This window comes from Triturus cristatus, chromosome 10 (genome assembly GCF_964204655.1).
Source record: "Triturus cristatus chromosome 10, aTriCri1.1, whole genome shotgun sequence".
NCBI classification, from domain to species: Eukaryota; Metazoa; Chordata; class Amphibia; order Caudata; family Salamandridae; genus Triturus; species Triturus cristatus.
The window spans coordinates 821,098,796-821,112,653 of NC_140593.1; the positions used below are offsets into that span (position 1 = coordinate 821,098,796).

A 13,858-nucleotide genomic window follows, 5' to 3' on the forward strand; every position below is an offset into this window, starting at 1 on the left:
GCCCAGATCATGAGAATTTAGCCACCAATCCAGAGTCCACAAATCTTTACACCTGGACTCTATTCTTCTGTTCTAACACATGAATGCTCCAAGAGTAAAACACACCTCCCACACATAATCACTTTTGCCCATACTTTAATCCAATCTCACCAACCATTAGCATCCACCCTGCCCTCCTTATCTCATTTCCAACTACATTCCTTTCACTTTGCCATAGGGTACCATCTCACTATATGGCATTACAGACACTGACTACTTCTGGGCTTTTTGTGTGATCTACTGATCATTATGGTTCTTGTAGTCTTCATCAGGGCTGGACTGGGGAACCAAAAGCAGTCCCGCCAAAAATGTTCAAACCACTCCCGTCCCTTCATCTCCTTGAGAAAGCTCTCCCTTTCTATCTATTCATTCTCTCTCTCCCTTCTTTCTGTCTCTTCTCCATCCCTTATTGCTTTCTCTCTACCTTAGCCCTCCCTTCTTATATTTCTCTCTCGCTTGAAGCCTCCCTGTGCCTGTGGCAATTAACCTTGGGGTGCTGGAGAAGGTATAGAGACACTGTGAGTGGCACTGGGCTTTCAAAAATTGCCTCCAAGGGCACCAACGCACCGGGAAATGCCTGGTGGAATAAAATGCCAGTCTGGCCATGGTCTTGGTCTGCTTCCATTCAACTAATTATATTGTAATTTTTGATGACAATGATTTGTAGATGAATAACTAGTATTGGACATGGCTTCCATGGCAACATGGCCCTGACAACACTCTCTGGTGTGTCACCTTTTTTCATATATCATGCTGTCCTAGGATCCTCAAATTGTCCTGCTATCACCACACCAAGACAGCTTCACACCACACCTTGTCTGTCACATGCTCTCTGTAATTGCAAAGCTGTAAAGTGGAACCATGTCATGTCTGACACACTCAGCCATATCTGTCTTTTGTATGCAGCAGCACATTGAATTTATGGATTCTAATATTGCTAAAGAATTGACTACAAGTTCCAGAATGCAAAGTGATGTGGTCCAATGGCCAGGATTGGTTGAAAAAGTCTCAGTTGACAGTAATGTGAATGGTCCAACTGAGTACATTTACACAGCACTCACTACCCTGAAAGAGATTCCTGAAATGCATCCATAGGCTAGCCTCTTCAAATTTCAACCAGTTCACTCATCCTTTCGTATTGTATTGCATTATATAGTTCATATAGCACCTTATACCCCTAATAAGGCCACAAAGTGCTCACAATCACTTCAGATTCTTGGCGCCCCTTCGGAAAGCAATGTTGTTAGGGTATGGTTTGGCCATATAGAGGTGTTCGGTGAGGTATGTGAAGTACTTCCAGACATCCCTTTCTTCTCAGCTCCTTCTGTATCCTCTCTATTTAAACTCTTACACTCACGCCACTCAAACCGAACAGGCTGCCCCGCAACTAGAGTGACCAACCATCCGTAAATTTCATGGACCGTCCATTAATTGAAATCACGTCCGTTGTCTGTGACAATCCCTTTTACGGACACCTTTTGTCCATAATTTTGGGGGTTACAGCAATCTGCACTGCTCAACTTTGAAATGCTTCCATTTTCTGAGAACTCCCTGCTGGGCCGCCTCGCACTCCTCTGTGCTCAAGAGCAGCCCCTGCCCAGCCTCTCACAGACTGTGATGGACCCCTTGTCCTTCTGTCTGCCGGCTGATTGTGGCATGCAGAATGATAATGGGTCAGTCTGGGCAATTAAGGCATGTGGTGGCCTTAAGGCAAGGAAAAAAAATGTAACAAATTAGATGGAAGTAACACTGTCCAGTTACTTTAAAAAAAACAAGCATATGCAATCAGCCACACATCTGTACATGTTAGAGCTTTTGTTTACCTAATACATAATATAAACTTATATTGACTTGCACTTCTATTGGTTGTGTATTTACTTATATATATTGCGAGACCTACTCTGATGTTTCTTTAAAACTTACCTTTTGTCCCAAAGTGTTGTCCTGAATTTTGACCTTCGTTTCTGAATTTTTGTCCTGAATTTTGACGTTTTGTCCTGAATTTTTACACTCACCGTCCTGCATTTGCACTGATGCCAGTTGGCCACCCTACCCTCAACATAGGGGTCACTTTGTTTGCTCTGTAAATCAGGCAGATGTGGTGAAATATGGGGACTACACTGTAGGACAGCTGCTTGCGAAAGGTTGGGAGGACTGATCCACAATCAATCGGTCACCACCTTTCAGATGCAATGGCCTGGCCAGAGATTCACAAGTTACCATGGGACACCCAACATAACAAGGTAGGGTCTACGAAGCCTTTGTAGCACCTAAGAATGTAATTTCTCGCAAACGGTTTGCTTACTCTCATTTTCTGTCTTTGCTGGATTCTGTGGAGAACCGCTCACTATAAAAGGCAGCAAAGGAAAGTGGCACATACATTATCAAGGGTATTGCACCTTTCATAAGGCTCAAACGTGTATGTGCTTTATTCCAATTCTTCAACTAAACACAGTAATACTATTGATTGGTGTGAGTGAAACAATAAAAAACAAAGTAGAGAAATATCAAAGTTTGTTTAAAAATTTGCCAGTTTTCCTCCTGTTTAGGGTGAGTGGAAGTGTTCATACAACTCCATGATCCTGTGCTGATGATTAAAAGGCACATAGGATACAAGTAATAACACAGTTATGTTATAGTGCTTCCAATCACTGCACATCATCAGTGTTATTCATCTATAAGGATCTAAATTGCCACCTTTTATTCTTAAAGTCAGTGTCTCAACTGTTTGTCAAATTACAGTATTGAGGCTCAGGTAGGTGAAAGGATTAGCCAGGGATCAGAGAAATTAGATTTCTTGAATTCAAGGCTCTCAAATCCACATTGTACCCACTGACCAAACTGAGTCAGTGCTGTCAATATTTGAAACAGGTGCCACACATACAGGGACAAAGAGCTACCTCATCAGTTATGACTACATACATAGCCCATCCAGCCTCTAGAGGTCTACACCAAGGAGCCTTTCATACCGGATCCTGTCAAGTATTGGACTTGTGGGCGATTCTGGTTGAAAGTAGGGTAGCAGAAAGCAGTGTTCCTGGGGAGCATCGCAGACAGCGTTACCACTCTCCTGCTGAATGTGCGCGGCTCATTTGCGACACTTGTTCTTTGTGCGATGCTTGGATTTTTCATTAATGTAACATCACATTATTGTCAGCACACCCCTCCCCTCTGAAAATTGTTCTAGCACCACTGCACTCTCTCCTCTCCCTCTCTGACCGCTTCCTCTCTCCCTTCACCCTCCCTCGCTTTCTCTTTCGTGAAGTATCCCCATGCCTCTGCAATTAACCTGGTAGAGGTGAGGAAGAGACAGAGGCACCAGAAGAGGCAATCATCCATTGGGGACAGCATGGCAAGCTCCCACTCCAAGTAAGCATCGATGGAAGAAGGCGAGAGATCGCCCGAGCCATTCTGCAGCAACACAACCTTGGAGGGAAGCGGTTGATGGCCCAGTGAGGAGCCTTGGAAGAGGCCCCTCGCTGATGATTGGCTTTGCATGCATTGAGGGCCACTCCACATGAACCTCGACCCCTCCTAACCAGACCCAGGAAGTGATCCTCAGAGAGGCTGCAGCAGGAGAGGTCTGACACTGCTACTGCTTGTCAATCTTTCAAGGCCATTCTGGCACTTTGTTTGGTGTCCATGACGCAAGCTGAAGATGTCCACACCAGGGGTCACCAAACATATGATATAATTTCCTGTGATTTTGTCATTTTGATCATTAGCACTTGTGAAACGTAACAAATCCTGCCTTGTTTTGGTTATAGAATAGTGGCAAGTATACAGGAGTCAAAGATCAGGGTCCACGCGAGCCCCCTAGTCAGTGACGAAGGAAGCGGGCGAGAAGATTTCATTGTGAATGCACTTAGTAGCCGAGGGGCACCATGCTGAAGCAGTGCACGGGCCTATGTTTGTAGGTGCAGAATGCACCACTCTGCCCTCACTCCTTAGCACCGGAAGAGGTCAATAAACTGTGCCCTCTCCTGCAAAGTCTGGTCTCTGACAAAAAAGACTGATTATTAAGTGCAGGGGTGGACAGGTGAAGTGCAGACTTTGACAAGTGGTAAAACATCTGAAGTTACTTAGCACAAAGTACTGGAAATATAGAAATGATCTGTTTGATGGGAGTATTTGGTACATTTCATGGTAAAAACAATTCTACGAAAAAGTGACTTGTGATCGCAGATGCCACTTATATGAGCTTAACACAGCCATAAGTATAAGTAGTCTAGTCACCCTTCTGAGACCCATGGACACAGGCCTGGATTTCAAACTAACAGGTTGCATCCCCAGAATGAGACACAGAGAGGGGCCTGAGTAACTTTAATGCAAACTGTGTCTCAATTCTAATGAACTGTTTATATACAGTGCCCACTGCCAAAGCCGTGTGGCTTTATTACACTGCACATGTCACGTGACACTTTTACTCAGTTAAATTCTGTTACATGACTAGTCATGACTGTGTAATCACATTTGTGCTTCTGAAAAAAAAACATTATTTTGTTTTGTAAACAATATAAAAGAAAGGTTTATGCAAATTATCTGTTAGAATGTATAGTTCCCAAAATAATCACAATGCATCTATTTTGCCCATTTTAGTTTTATTCTTAATTTCACAATTCGTGTTTCTGCCTGGAATTGTAGCCTGGGATAGACCTTCACAGGTAGGAGAGACAATGTGGGACTGCAGAATGAGTTCACATTGGGTTTAGCTTATGAATAGAAGTGAAATAATCCAGATAGTAGTTAATAACTTGATCAAACTCTACTTGATACCCTTTAGTGCAGTAACAACAATGCTAACAGAAATATTTGAACGCTCCATTTCTTCTCTCTTTTTGGGTTATGGTTAGGGCTCCTGGTTTTATGGCATTTATTTTTTACCATTTCTGTCTGTCTTTATCTATATCTAATTTTGGGCTATCTTATTGGTATTTTTCCATATTTATTGTGTATTTTGAAAATAAACGGAGATGTAAAATGGTATATTTCCACATTTATTTAACATGCGCTCATACTTTGATACCTGTCACGTTTTAGCTATTTAAGCATCCACATATAACAAAACAGTACACTGACAGTTAAATATTAGCATTAAATACAAATATTCGTTAACATATGCCTGCATTTAAAGAACGTGATGTTGTGTTTTTTACTCTCCATGATGTATTTAAAGAACTGTGATGTTGTGTTTGTGCTCAACTCTTGGCCTAGAAGTTATGAAGGACAGTACGGAGAGTCACTCACAAAAGGCACAATTTTCTGTATTTTTCTGCTTTTAAATATAAATACAAAATCAGTAAAAATGGAAAACTGGGATCCTTAGTTATGTTTGGACTTGCAGAACTGGAGTGTAGGGAGCGGTAATACAAGGGTGTGCGCCTGGGAAGGGCAGTGAGTGCTGACGAATGCTGGTGAGTGTTGATGTTTGCAAAAACAACAATTGATGGACAGAATGCAGAACAATGTCATACATTCACCCCAGTACAGAGATCTGGGCCTAAATCCATCGTTTTTTTTCTCACCATGCCATTCCAGTTTGAACCCAGCCATATGTAAATCAGTCTTGACCCTGTGCCTCATGGGAACAGTCCAGCCCGAACTGCCAAGCCAGGTGAGTGTTGATGTGGCGGGTGAAGGCTGTGGTGAAGGAGGAAGAGGAGTCTCAGGTGCAAGTGGCTGATTGGGGTGACACCCAAGGGAGGGGACACAGTTTCTTCGCTTTCATTATGTCCACTGAACCCTCACTACACCACTGTAAATCTACATTTTAGGAGAACTATGGGTAACCTTGGTATGGCTGTCTGTGTTGGTGTCTTATAGCCACATTCCCTCTGTCATTTCCACTTTTCTGTTCGGGTGTGTGCGCACTTAACTGTTAATTCCCCCAATATTTCTTGGAGATGTGTGCCCTACAGGTTGTGTCTGCCCCAATGCTCCTGTAGGGTTCAGGGGCTGCAGTTTTTTTCAGGTTCTGGATTGGTTCTACTTTTCCTCTCTGAATTCCTGCCTTGGATTTTGATCATTTAAAAACAGTGTGACTGAAAAAGTAGAATTAATTTACATAAAGGTAACAGCCTAAAAAATATATAATTATGCAAATGCACATTTGTGTTACGTTTGTCCATACATCCGTTGACACTAATTCAGTTGGAAATCATGCATGGGTGTAATGTTACACATGTATGAACTCCTAGCATTCTATGACTTGCTGAGATTTTCAGGATAACTTGACTTTGTTTGTAAGTGAATTTCGTTAAAGTTCGAAATGTGCTCCAATGGTAGGAGCAATCCTACTGGAGGAATTTCTGACCATTTCCCCCTTCACGTGTATAGGTTGAGCTCATGGAACCCTGCGGAATGTCCCACCTCACTTGAACCTTCTGTGTGAATGTCTTATAATTTGGGGAGGTAATTTCTTGCAGGTAGGTGTTGCGGTATGGACCAGATGCAGTAATACATTCACACTCCGGTTCCACCCCTCAGAAAGAAACAGAATGTATTACTACAGTCTGATTCTCCCCTTTTCGGGATGTGAAACATGGAAAATTATATTTTCCCCCACACAAATTCGTAGGAATTTGTTTGCGGAAAGACAGCAAAATTGTCCACGACTTATAATGTCCAGTGGGCACAAACTCCTGTCTACATCTGAATTAGAAATACTCGCAAAATGTTTTTGGTCGGTAAACATTCCTTCTTTGTATTTAAACCAATGTACTATAACATGAAACTGTAAGAAACCCAGATGTCACCTTTTCCTTAATGTTTGTTCTTTCTACCAACCCGGCTTGACCTATGCTCCGTGTAAGCACATTTAGCAATCCTAATGTATATTAGCATGCACATACATTTTGTCATCTTCAATGTGAGCACAGCACCGAGTAAGACCTCAACGTGCCATATTCTCTGTTACCAGAGTGAGCATTTTTTCAACTGCAAGCCTTTCCAATTATTGATGAAAGTAAATTGTTAATAACAAAAATGACCTAAAACAATGTAAAATTGCTTCAAACACATCTTTGAAATTCCAGAAATGTCTTTCTTGGTCAAGTTAATGAAGCAACCCTCAGATTAGCCCTTTTTTGCACGTCATGCTGCAAAGATACACCTGCTCCCTGCCAGTGTTTCAGGGAGATAAGATAGCCCCGCCTCCTTGGGTGGAACCCAAAACTGCCCAATCACGGTGGAAGGCTGCCAGGCTCCTCGGCCCCCTTCCCCTTTAAAAGGGGCCCTGTCCAGCACACAGCACCGACTGTCTCCAACTTCCATCTCTTGTGAATCCTGAGCCCGCCAGCACTCCCCGCTCAAGATGGTTCTGTCTGCTGAAGAGAAGGCCCTGGTGGTCGGCCTCTGGGGGAAGATCTCCGGCCACTGCGATGCCCTCGGGGGAGAAGCCCTGGACAGGTGAGGACTATGGAGAGGGCCATTGAGACCTGCTCGCTCTCTCTGTGTCTAGTATGGGGTGTAAATATGTTAAAGTAAGATTGATCTATGTGATGGGCATGCAGTTGTGTTTAGTTTTTTACTTCTCTTATAAAAAGAGAGACAGTCACATCTGGGGCTGACTTTTGCCTCGTAGCAATTTCCTATTGACACGTAATTGATTATTCCCCCATTACCAACAGTTAGACAGGTGCCTAAACCTGACTGAGTTCTGCTCATAGGGTGTGTGCGCACTGACTGTGGTCTGCTCCTGATAGACCATTATGAACCCTATTTTGTTAAGGCGGCTCGGCATGCCCACATATATGGGGTTCACGCCGGCGGATGAGTGTACATAGACCTCAAACTGATGTTTGCTATGAGATGCACCATCTTGGCTCCAACATTGGTGCACCTTCCTGGCACACCTGGCTGTGTTCTGATTTAGACCATCCAGGGAGCTTGGATATGGGCTTGTCTTAGACGAGCACACAGAGTTCTCAGTGTCTCCACCAGCAGAGAACCAGCAGTGAACCAGCAGCAAAGCTGTCCCTGTGCTTTACAGATCTTTGCCCTGTTTGCAAGAAGCAATGTAGGCAAAAGGGGCAGGGTACAGCCGGGGCAGTCCCTTTACACATGGTGGGGCATCTGTATGGAACACAGGACATGTCACTGGGACAGCTGAGAAAGCAGAAGGTGAGTTAAAGCAGATAGCGAGACTGGTAAGAGGTTAATACTTTGGGGAGGTGGTAGGAGTGTAAGGCTCATGGACGAAGTGGTAAGAAGTCATTCCTTGGGTGAAGTGATACATGGTTAGTGTGCATAGAGGAAGTGACTGTGGGGGGGAGGGGGTTAGATCCCATAGGGGTAACCGTTTTGAACCTACAGTAAAGTAGAAATTGGATACAGTCCCGAGAGGGATTAGTAAAAGGTTAGATCCTATGAGGGTTAAGAGTTTGGCTTGGAGCCCAAAGGAGGATTGGAAGAGTTTAGAAGCTACGAGGTAAGAGTTTGGAGCCTTCGGGGCAATGGTAAGGGCTTGCAAGTCACAAAGGAAATGTTCAGAGATGATGGCCTACAGGAATAAGAGGTTAGAGCAAATGGATCGTTGTAATTATATGCTTTCTAGTTGATTATCATTTTTGGCCAAAACCTTTAGCCAACAACTGGCATTTTCAGGTCCTGACCTTTTGTTACGACTTTAATCTTTTCCTACATCTCTAGTGATGCCCGAAAACACATTTAGTTCAATTTTTGCCACTGCAATAGCCATTTGTTATATATATTTGCTGTCTAAAGTAACAGTGCTGGATAGAAAATTGATGTGAGTGTGCTTTTTAGTGCATTTTTTATTAAAGTTGATATGTCCTTTTTTCCAGGCTGTTTGCCAGCTTCGGTCAGAGTAGGACCTACTTCAGCCACTTCGACCTCAGCCCGGGCTCTGCTGACGTGAAGCGGCATGGGGGCAAGGTCCTGGGCGCCATCGGCGAGGCAGCCAAGCACATTGACAGCCTGGACCAGGCCCTGTCTAAACTCAGCGACCTGCACGCCTACAACCTCCGCGTGGACCCCGGAAACTTCCAGGTGAGGCAGCATTGAACAAGTATGAATCTGTTACAAAACAGTCCTTCATGGGTAGGACTTTAATATTTTTGTTATCATTCTAAAATTGCACAGCTTTGCTTCTCACATACTTCAAGCGTCTATATTGGCGTTTGTTTTGAATGTTTCTCAACCATGACAGATTGTAAGGGAGTATACAAACAAAGTGTCTGCCTGCCCCCTGTAAGAAGTCCATTTTCTAAAACTGAAGTGTCTTGCGTGGCGCTGTACATTTACACGGCAGCAAGGCATCCATATGGGTTATGAGGCCACGCCCCCCACCATTTTCCCAGCAAGAAGAATGTCTGTCAGGCTGAGCAAAGGTCAGCGTGACAGACACTCTTCTTGTTCACGTCAGGCAGCCAGGAGTAAGACATGCGCTTAAGGATCCTGCTCCTGGCCGCCTGATCTGATCTGATCTGTGCCAGGCTAACGTTTTCACAGCCCTGCGGGAGTGACCTCCTCAGCCTGGCAAGAGTTCCTTGAGGTCTCCCCCTTACAAGGAGGGGGGGTGCCACTGATTGCCTTGGACCTGGGCGCTTCAGTTTTAGGCCTCGAAGTGCCCTGGGCTGAGTGTCAATCAGTGACACCTTGTCACAGAGTGGGGTGGGGGTCAGCAGTCTCACTGACCCCATTCCATCCTGTGAAGGTTGAGGGACTGCCGACTCAGGAAGGCAGCAATCCCAACCCTCTTGGGACCTCCGAGGTGTTCCTCTCTACAGGGCAGTACTTTTTTTTTTCTTTTGTGTGTTTGGTGCATGCGTGCATGTATGTATAAATGTATGTGTATTTGTTAGTAGGTGTTGTCAATGGTTGTGTGCGTGCATTTGAATGCATGGGTGTGAGTTAGTATGTATGTGTGCATGGGTGGCCCCCCACCCCCTTCCTGGTAAAATGACCAGCCGCAACCATATTTACATGGTATTGTTACATTTGATCTACATGGAATGGATTTAGTTAATCAGTGATTAGCTTGGAAATCTAGCATAGATCTAGCCTTCTTGGATCTAAGTTGGACATCGCTGCCATAATAAATGTATGAGCTGTGACCAGTCGGAGACGGGGCTTTCAGTTTCAGAGGATCGAACAAAGTTCTATTGGGCGACTGTTGATTTTATCGTTCTTATTTCTCTTAACGACAGAGAGTAAGGGAAGTGGTACCACAGGAGTACTACTTTACTACTATGAAATGTCTTTGTGAATTGGCCTTAAAATGTTCAACTCCCCATTAGTTAAAGTGCAAAGAGGGCACAGTCCTGCCTATCTGCGCCAACTGTATCAATGGATTCCCATTTCGGAAGTTTTGGGGCAAATTGACAAAGGCATGAGAGTACGTAAAAGAATACTACATGAGAACTTTTTCACATACTTCACGATAACTTTGTTCTTTCTGCTTTCTTTGATTGAAAGCCAGTGCTAAATCTTAGTTAGTGGCGAGGATAAGCCATTGGACACAGTGAGAAATACAGTTGCTTTTTTAAGGAATTGCCATTCCTGTACTTTCAATGAAATGTTATTGTTGCTGAAAATAAAATAATACTTGTATATGTTTAAACCAGTCATGTTGGACAGAAGCTGAGACTCGCCGAAGCTTGTGAATTTGGAATTATATTACTGGTTTCTCTTTCCATTTTAGTCCAGTATTTGTCCTGCACGTGCTCCCTTGGTGGTGGTATTCACTTTCTGCTTTGTTCTCTTTCAGATGCTCTCTCACTGCATTCAGGCTACACTGGCCGCCCACTTCCCTGCTGACTTCACCCCTCAGTGCCAGGCTGCCTGGGACAAGTTCCTGGCCGCGGTGTCTGCTGTCCTGACCTCCAAGTACCGATAAACTGTGTACTCAGCGCAGGAAGACTGTCAACAGAGATCACAAGATGGCCGCCATGATGATACACATAGAAACCAGTGGGAAGCTTGGAAATTGCATTATCAGTTTACATGCTATGCATCAATTGATACTTCTTGATCCATCAGGCCCTGTCACTCGTTTATTTTGTAACATCTTAATAAATATGAACAACTTTCTTCATTGACCTCCGGCTCTAAATATTGTCTAACTTATTCATGTATGTGCTATTTTATGGTATAAGACTTGTGTTGTTTACACGGTTCCACGTCTCTGTGGAGCAATGCTTCTACATAGGGAATTTGGGCCTTATTTACAAGAAAGTGCTGCAGCTCAGCACCTCAAGCCCCTTGGCTGCACCACAGGGGCGTAACACAGGCCCCGCATCCCCCGCAGGTGAGGGGGGCCCCAAAGCTCCAGTGGGCCCCCTCAGCACTACACTTCGGCTGGGGAGCTCCTGATAGAGTCCGGAGGGGGCACCTCCACGTACCTTGCAGGGGGGCCCCCTCAATTATCATTACGCCACTGCTGCACCACGCTGCGGCACTTTTAGGGCACAGGGATGTGTCATATCTACAAGGATATGAAGGATCGCTTTGTTCTCCCCTGAACTGGTGCACAATTATCTGCCATGCGATGACGCAGTCACCCTTGCACCATGGTGCAAGGATGCCTGCGTCACGGGGAATGATTGTTTTATGCAGGAAGGTGTCTCTTCCTGCACATAAACAATCTGAAATGGCGTTGTTCAACTTCTATGTGTGCTGCATTAAAACACAGAGAACTTGTAAAACGTGATTTTTTCTAATGATTGTTTATGGGCATATAGCTGGATATATTAAACCAGCAGAGTCCTTTTGAGATTGTAATGGACATATGAGGCAGCTGCTGGACATAGCCAATCACACTGAATATAAAGGTCTGCACTGGACATATGAGCCTGTACTTGGATACGGTACCCTGTACCAGGCATAGGAAGCTGACCTTAGCAATGCATTCAAAGTGTAAGCGTTAACGATGGTGATCGCAGGGTGCTCTTTTGCGGTACCAACTTGCAGGTCAGGCATTTCCAATGTAAAGCAAACTTCCCACCAGGAGCTAAGACGTTCCCTGTTGCCTGGCCCAAGTAGAACTGCACCGCATCAACACTCCACATGGAGGCAGGGACACTCAATCGACCTAGGGCGATACTGTTCAGATCATTTATACAAAACAGAATATGACAAGGATCGGATGGCTATATTAGAAATAGCTAAAGCAGGTTGTAACTAAACATATGGCATATTTTTTACAATACATAACGAAAATGAGCTGGGCAAACGCAGCTGAAGCTGGACGTATAAGTCTGTGCTGAGCAAGCACGACAACGCGTAGACAGGTGAATTTGTATGGGATAGAAAATGAGGTTGTCGGTGGCAATCAGGCTGTGTCTTAACAAATCAGAATGTGGCTGGACATATCAGACTGTACTAAGCATAAGATGCTGTGCATAAGATGCTGCGGCAGGGGATATCGACAAGCACATTGTAGAAAGTACACTATGCCAAGGGAAATGAGGCTGTATTAGTATGATAAGGCTATATCTGGCCACATGGAGCTTCACTGAGCACATGATGCCATAATTAGACCTATGAATCTGCTCTGAGTATACAAGGCTGTAGCTGGAGAGATAAGGATATTCTGAGCGAAAGAGATGTTTTGGAAAACTGTGTTGAGAAAAGGCTGTGCCTGCACCCAGAACATGACAGGTGGAGGCATGGAGTGGTACTGGACAAGGACGCTTCATCTGATCAAATTAATCTGTGTTGAACCTATGAGATGTACCTGTGTATAGAAGGCTGCAATAGAACATATAAGTCTGTAGCTGCTCATTTGAGCCTATATTGGAAAAATCAAATCGTGTTTGACATAATGGGTTGTGCTTGGATATATGTTCTTTTTAATATAGAGCAATCCTCTCCAAGGGCATTAGAGCACTTTACATAAGCACCAAAATTGTATACATTTTAAGGGGCTGGTAGATTAAGTGATTTGCCCAGATTCACAGAATGTTGGACCAAGGCCAGAATTCAAGCCTGTTTCAAAGGAGGCACATCTAGTCACAAGGCTACTTCTCCGCCACATATGAGGGCACTCAAGACATGGCTGGATAAATGGGAGCACTTTAATAGTAGTTGACACCAATGGATCTGCCCCCATTTAGAAAACATGACATTTTTAGGTAAACCAGAAAGCTTAGAAACAGATCTCTATAGTGCTGAAAAAATACAATTGATATTGGGGACTCGATTTACTAGGGACTAGAATTGTCCTTGAGTGCCGCAAGTCATCACAAGGCAATACAAGTCCTGAAATGGGATTTCCAAAGGCACATGAGAAAGCTCGGGCCACTTAAACATCCCCACTGAACCAGGTGGTCTTTTTAGGTGCTTAAGAGGGAAGAAAACAATCACAATTGTATCTCTTGTGTAACCAATTCGGCTACCCAATAACTACCTGACAACCAAAATTGAGATTAGCAAGGTTTAATCATAAATTCAGAAAAAGATTGATAGCAATCAGTTTTAGCATCATGTTATAGAAGTATAGGACAAACAGAATAAGTCCAAATCTCCTAAAGACATTTATCCCATATAACATCAAGCATTTGCAATGCAAACGGTTTTGTATTCACGCGAGTTTGAGCTATTGGCATTGTAAATGACAATGCCTTTTATTTATGTTTTGGGTTTTAAAACATAAATAAAAGGCATTGTCATTTACAATATTAATAGCTTAAACTCTCGCAAATACGAGACCTATTGCATTGCAATAAAGGGCCTTCTCAACGGCTTGTTAGATTGTAAATATCAGAGGAAGAGACCGGCCTGCGACGTCTTCAAAGTAGTGATTAAGAGTGCAGTGAAGAAGATGTGTATGTGTTGTAAATTGCACAGATACAAAGTG

At 43.8% G+C, this 13,858-nt stretch overlaps 1 protein-coding gene across 1 annotated transcript; it reads left to right on the forward strand.

Annotated features, from left to right (window-relative positions):
• Positions 1 to 7,290: 7,290 nt before the first annotated feature.
• Positions 7,291 to 11,099, forward strand: LOC146790074 (hemoglobin larval subunit alpha). The gene is made up of 3 exons (XM_085628431.1): positions 7,291 to 7,446; positions 8,844 to 9,048; positions 10,769 to 11,099. Exons 1-3 carry the CDS (start codon positions 7,352 to 7,354, stop codon positions 10,895 to 10,897), a joined length of 429 nt encoding a protein of 142 aa, XP_085484557.1. The 5' UTR covers positions 7,291 to 7,351; the 3' UTR covers positions 10,898 to 11,099.
• Positions 11,100 to 13,858: the final 2,759 nt, after the last annotated feature.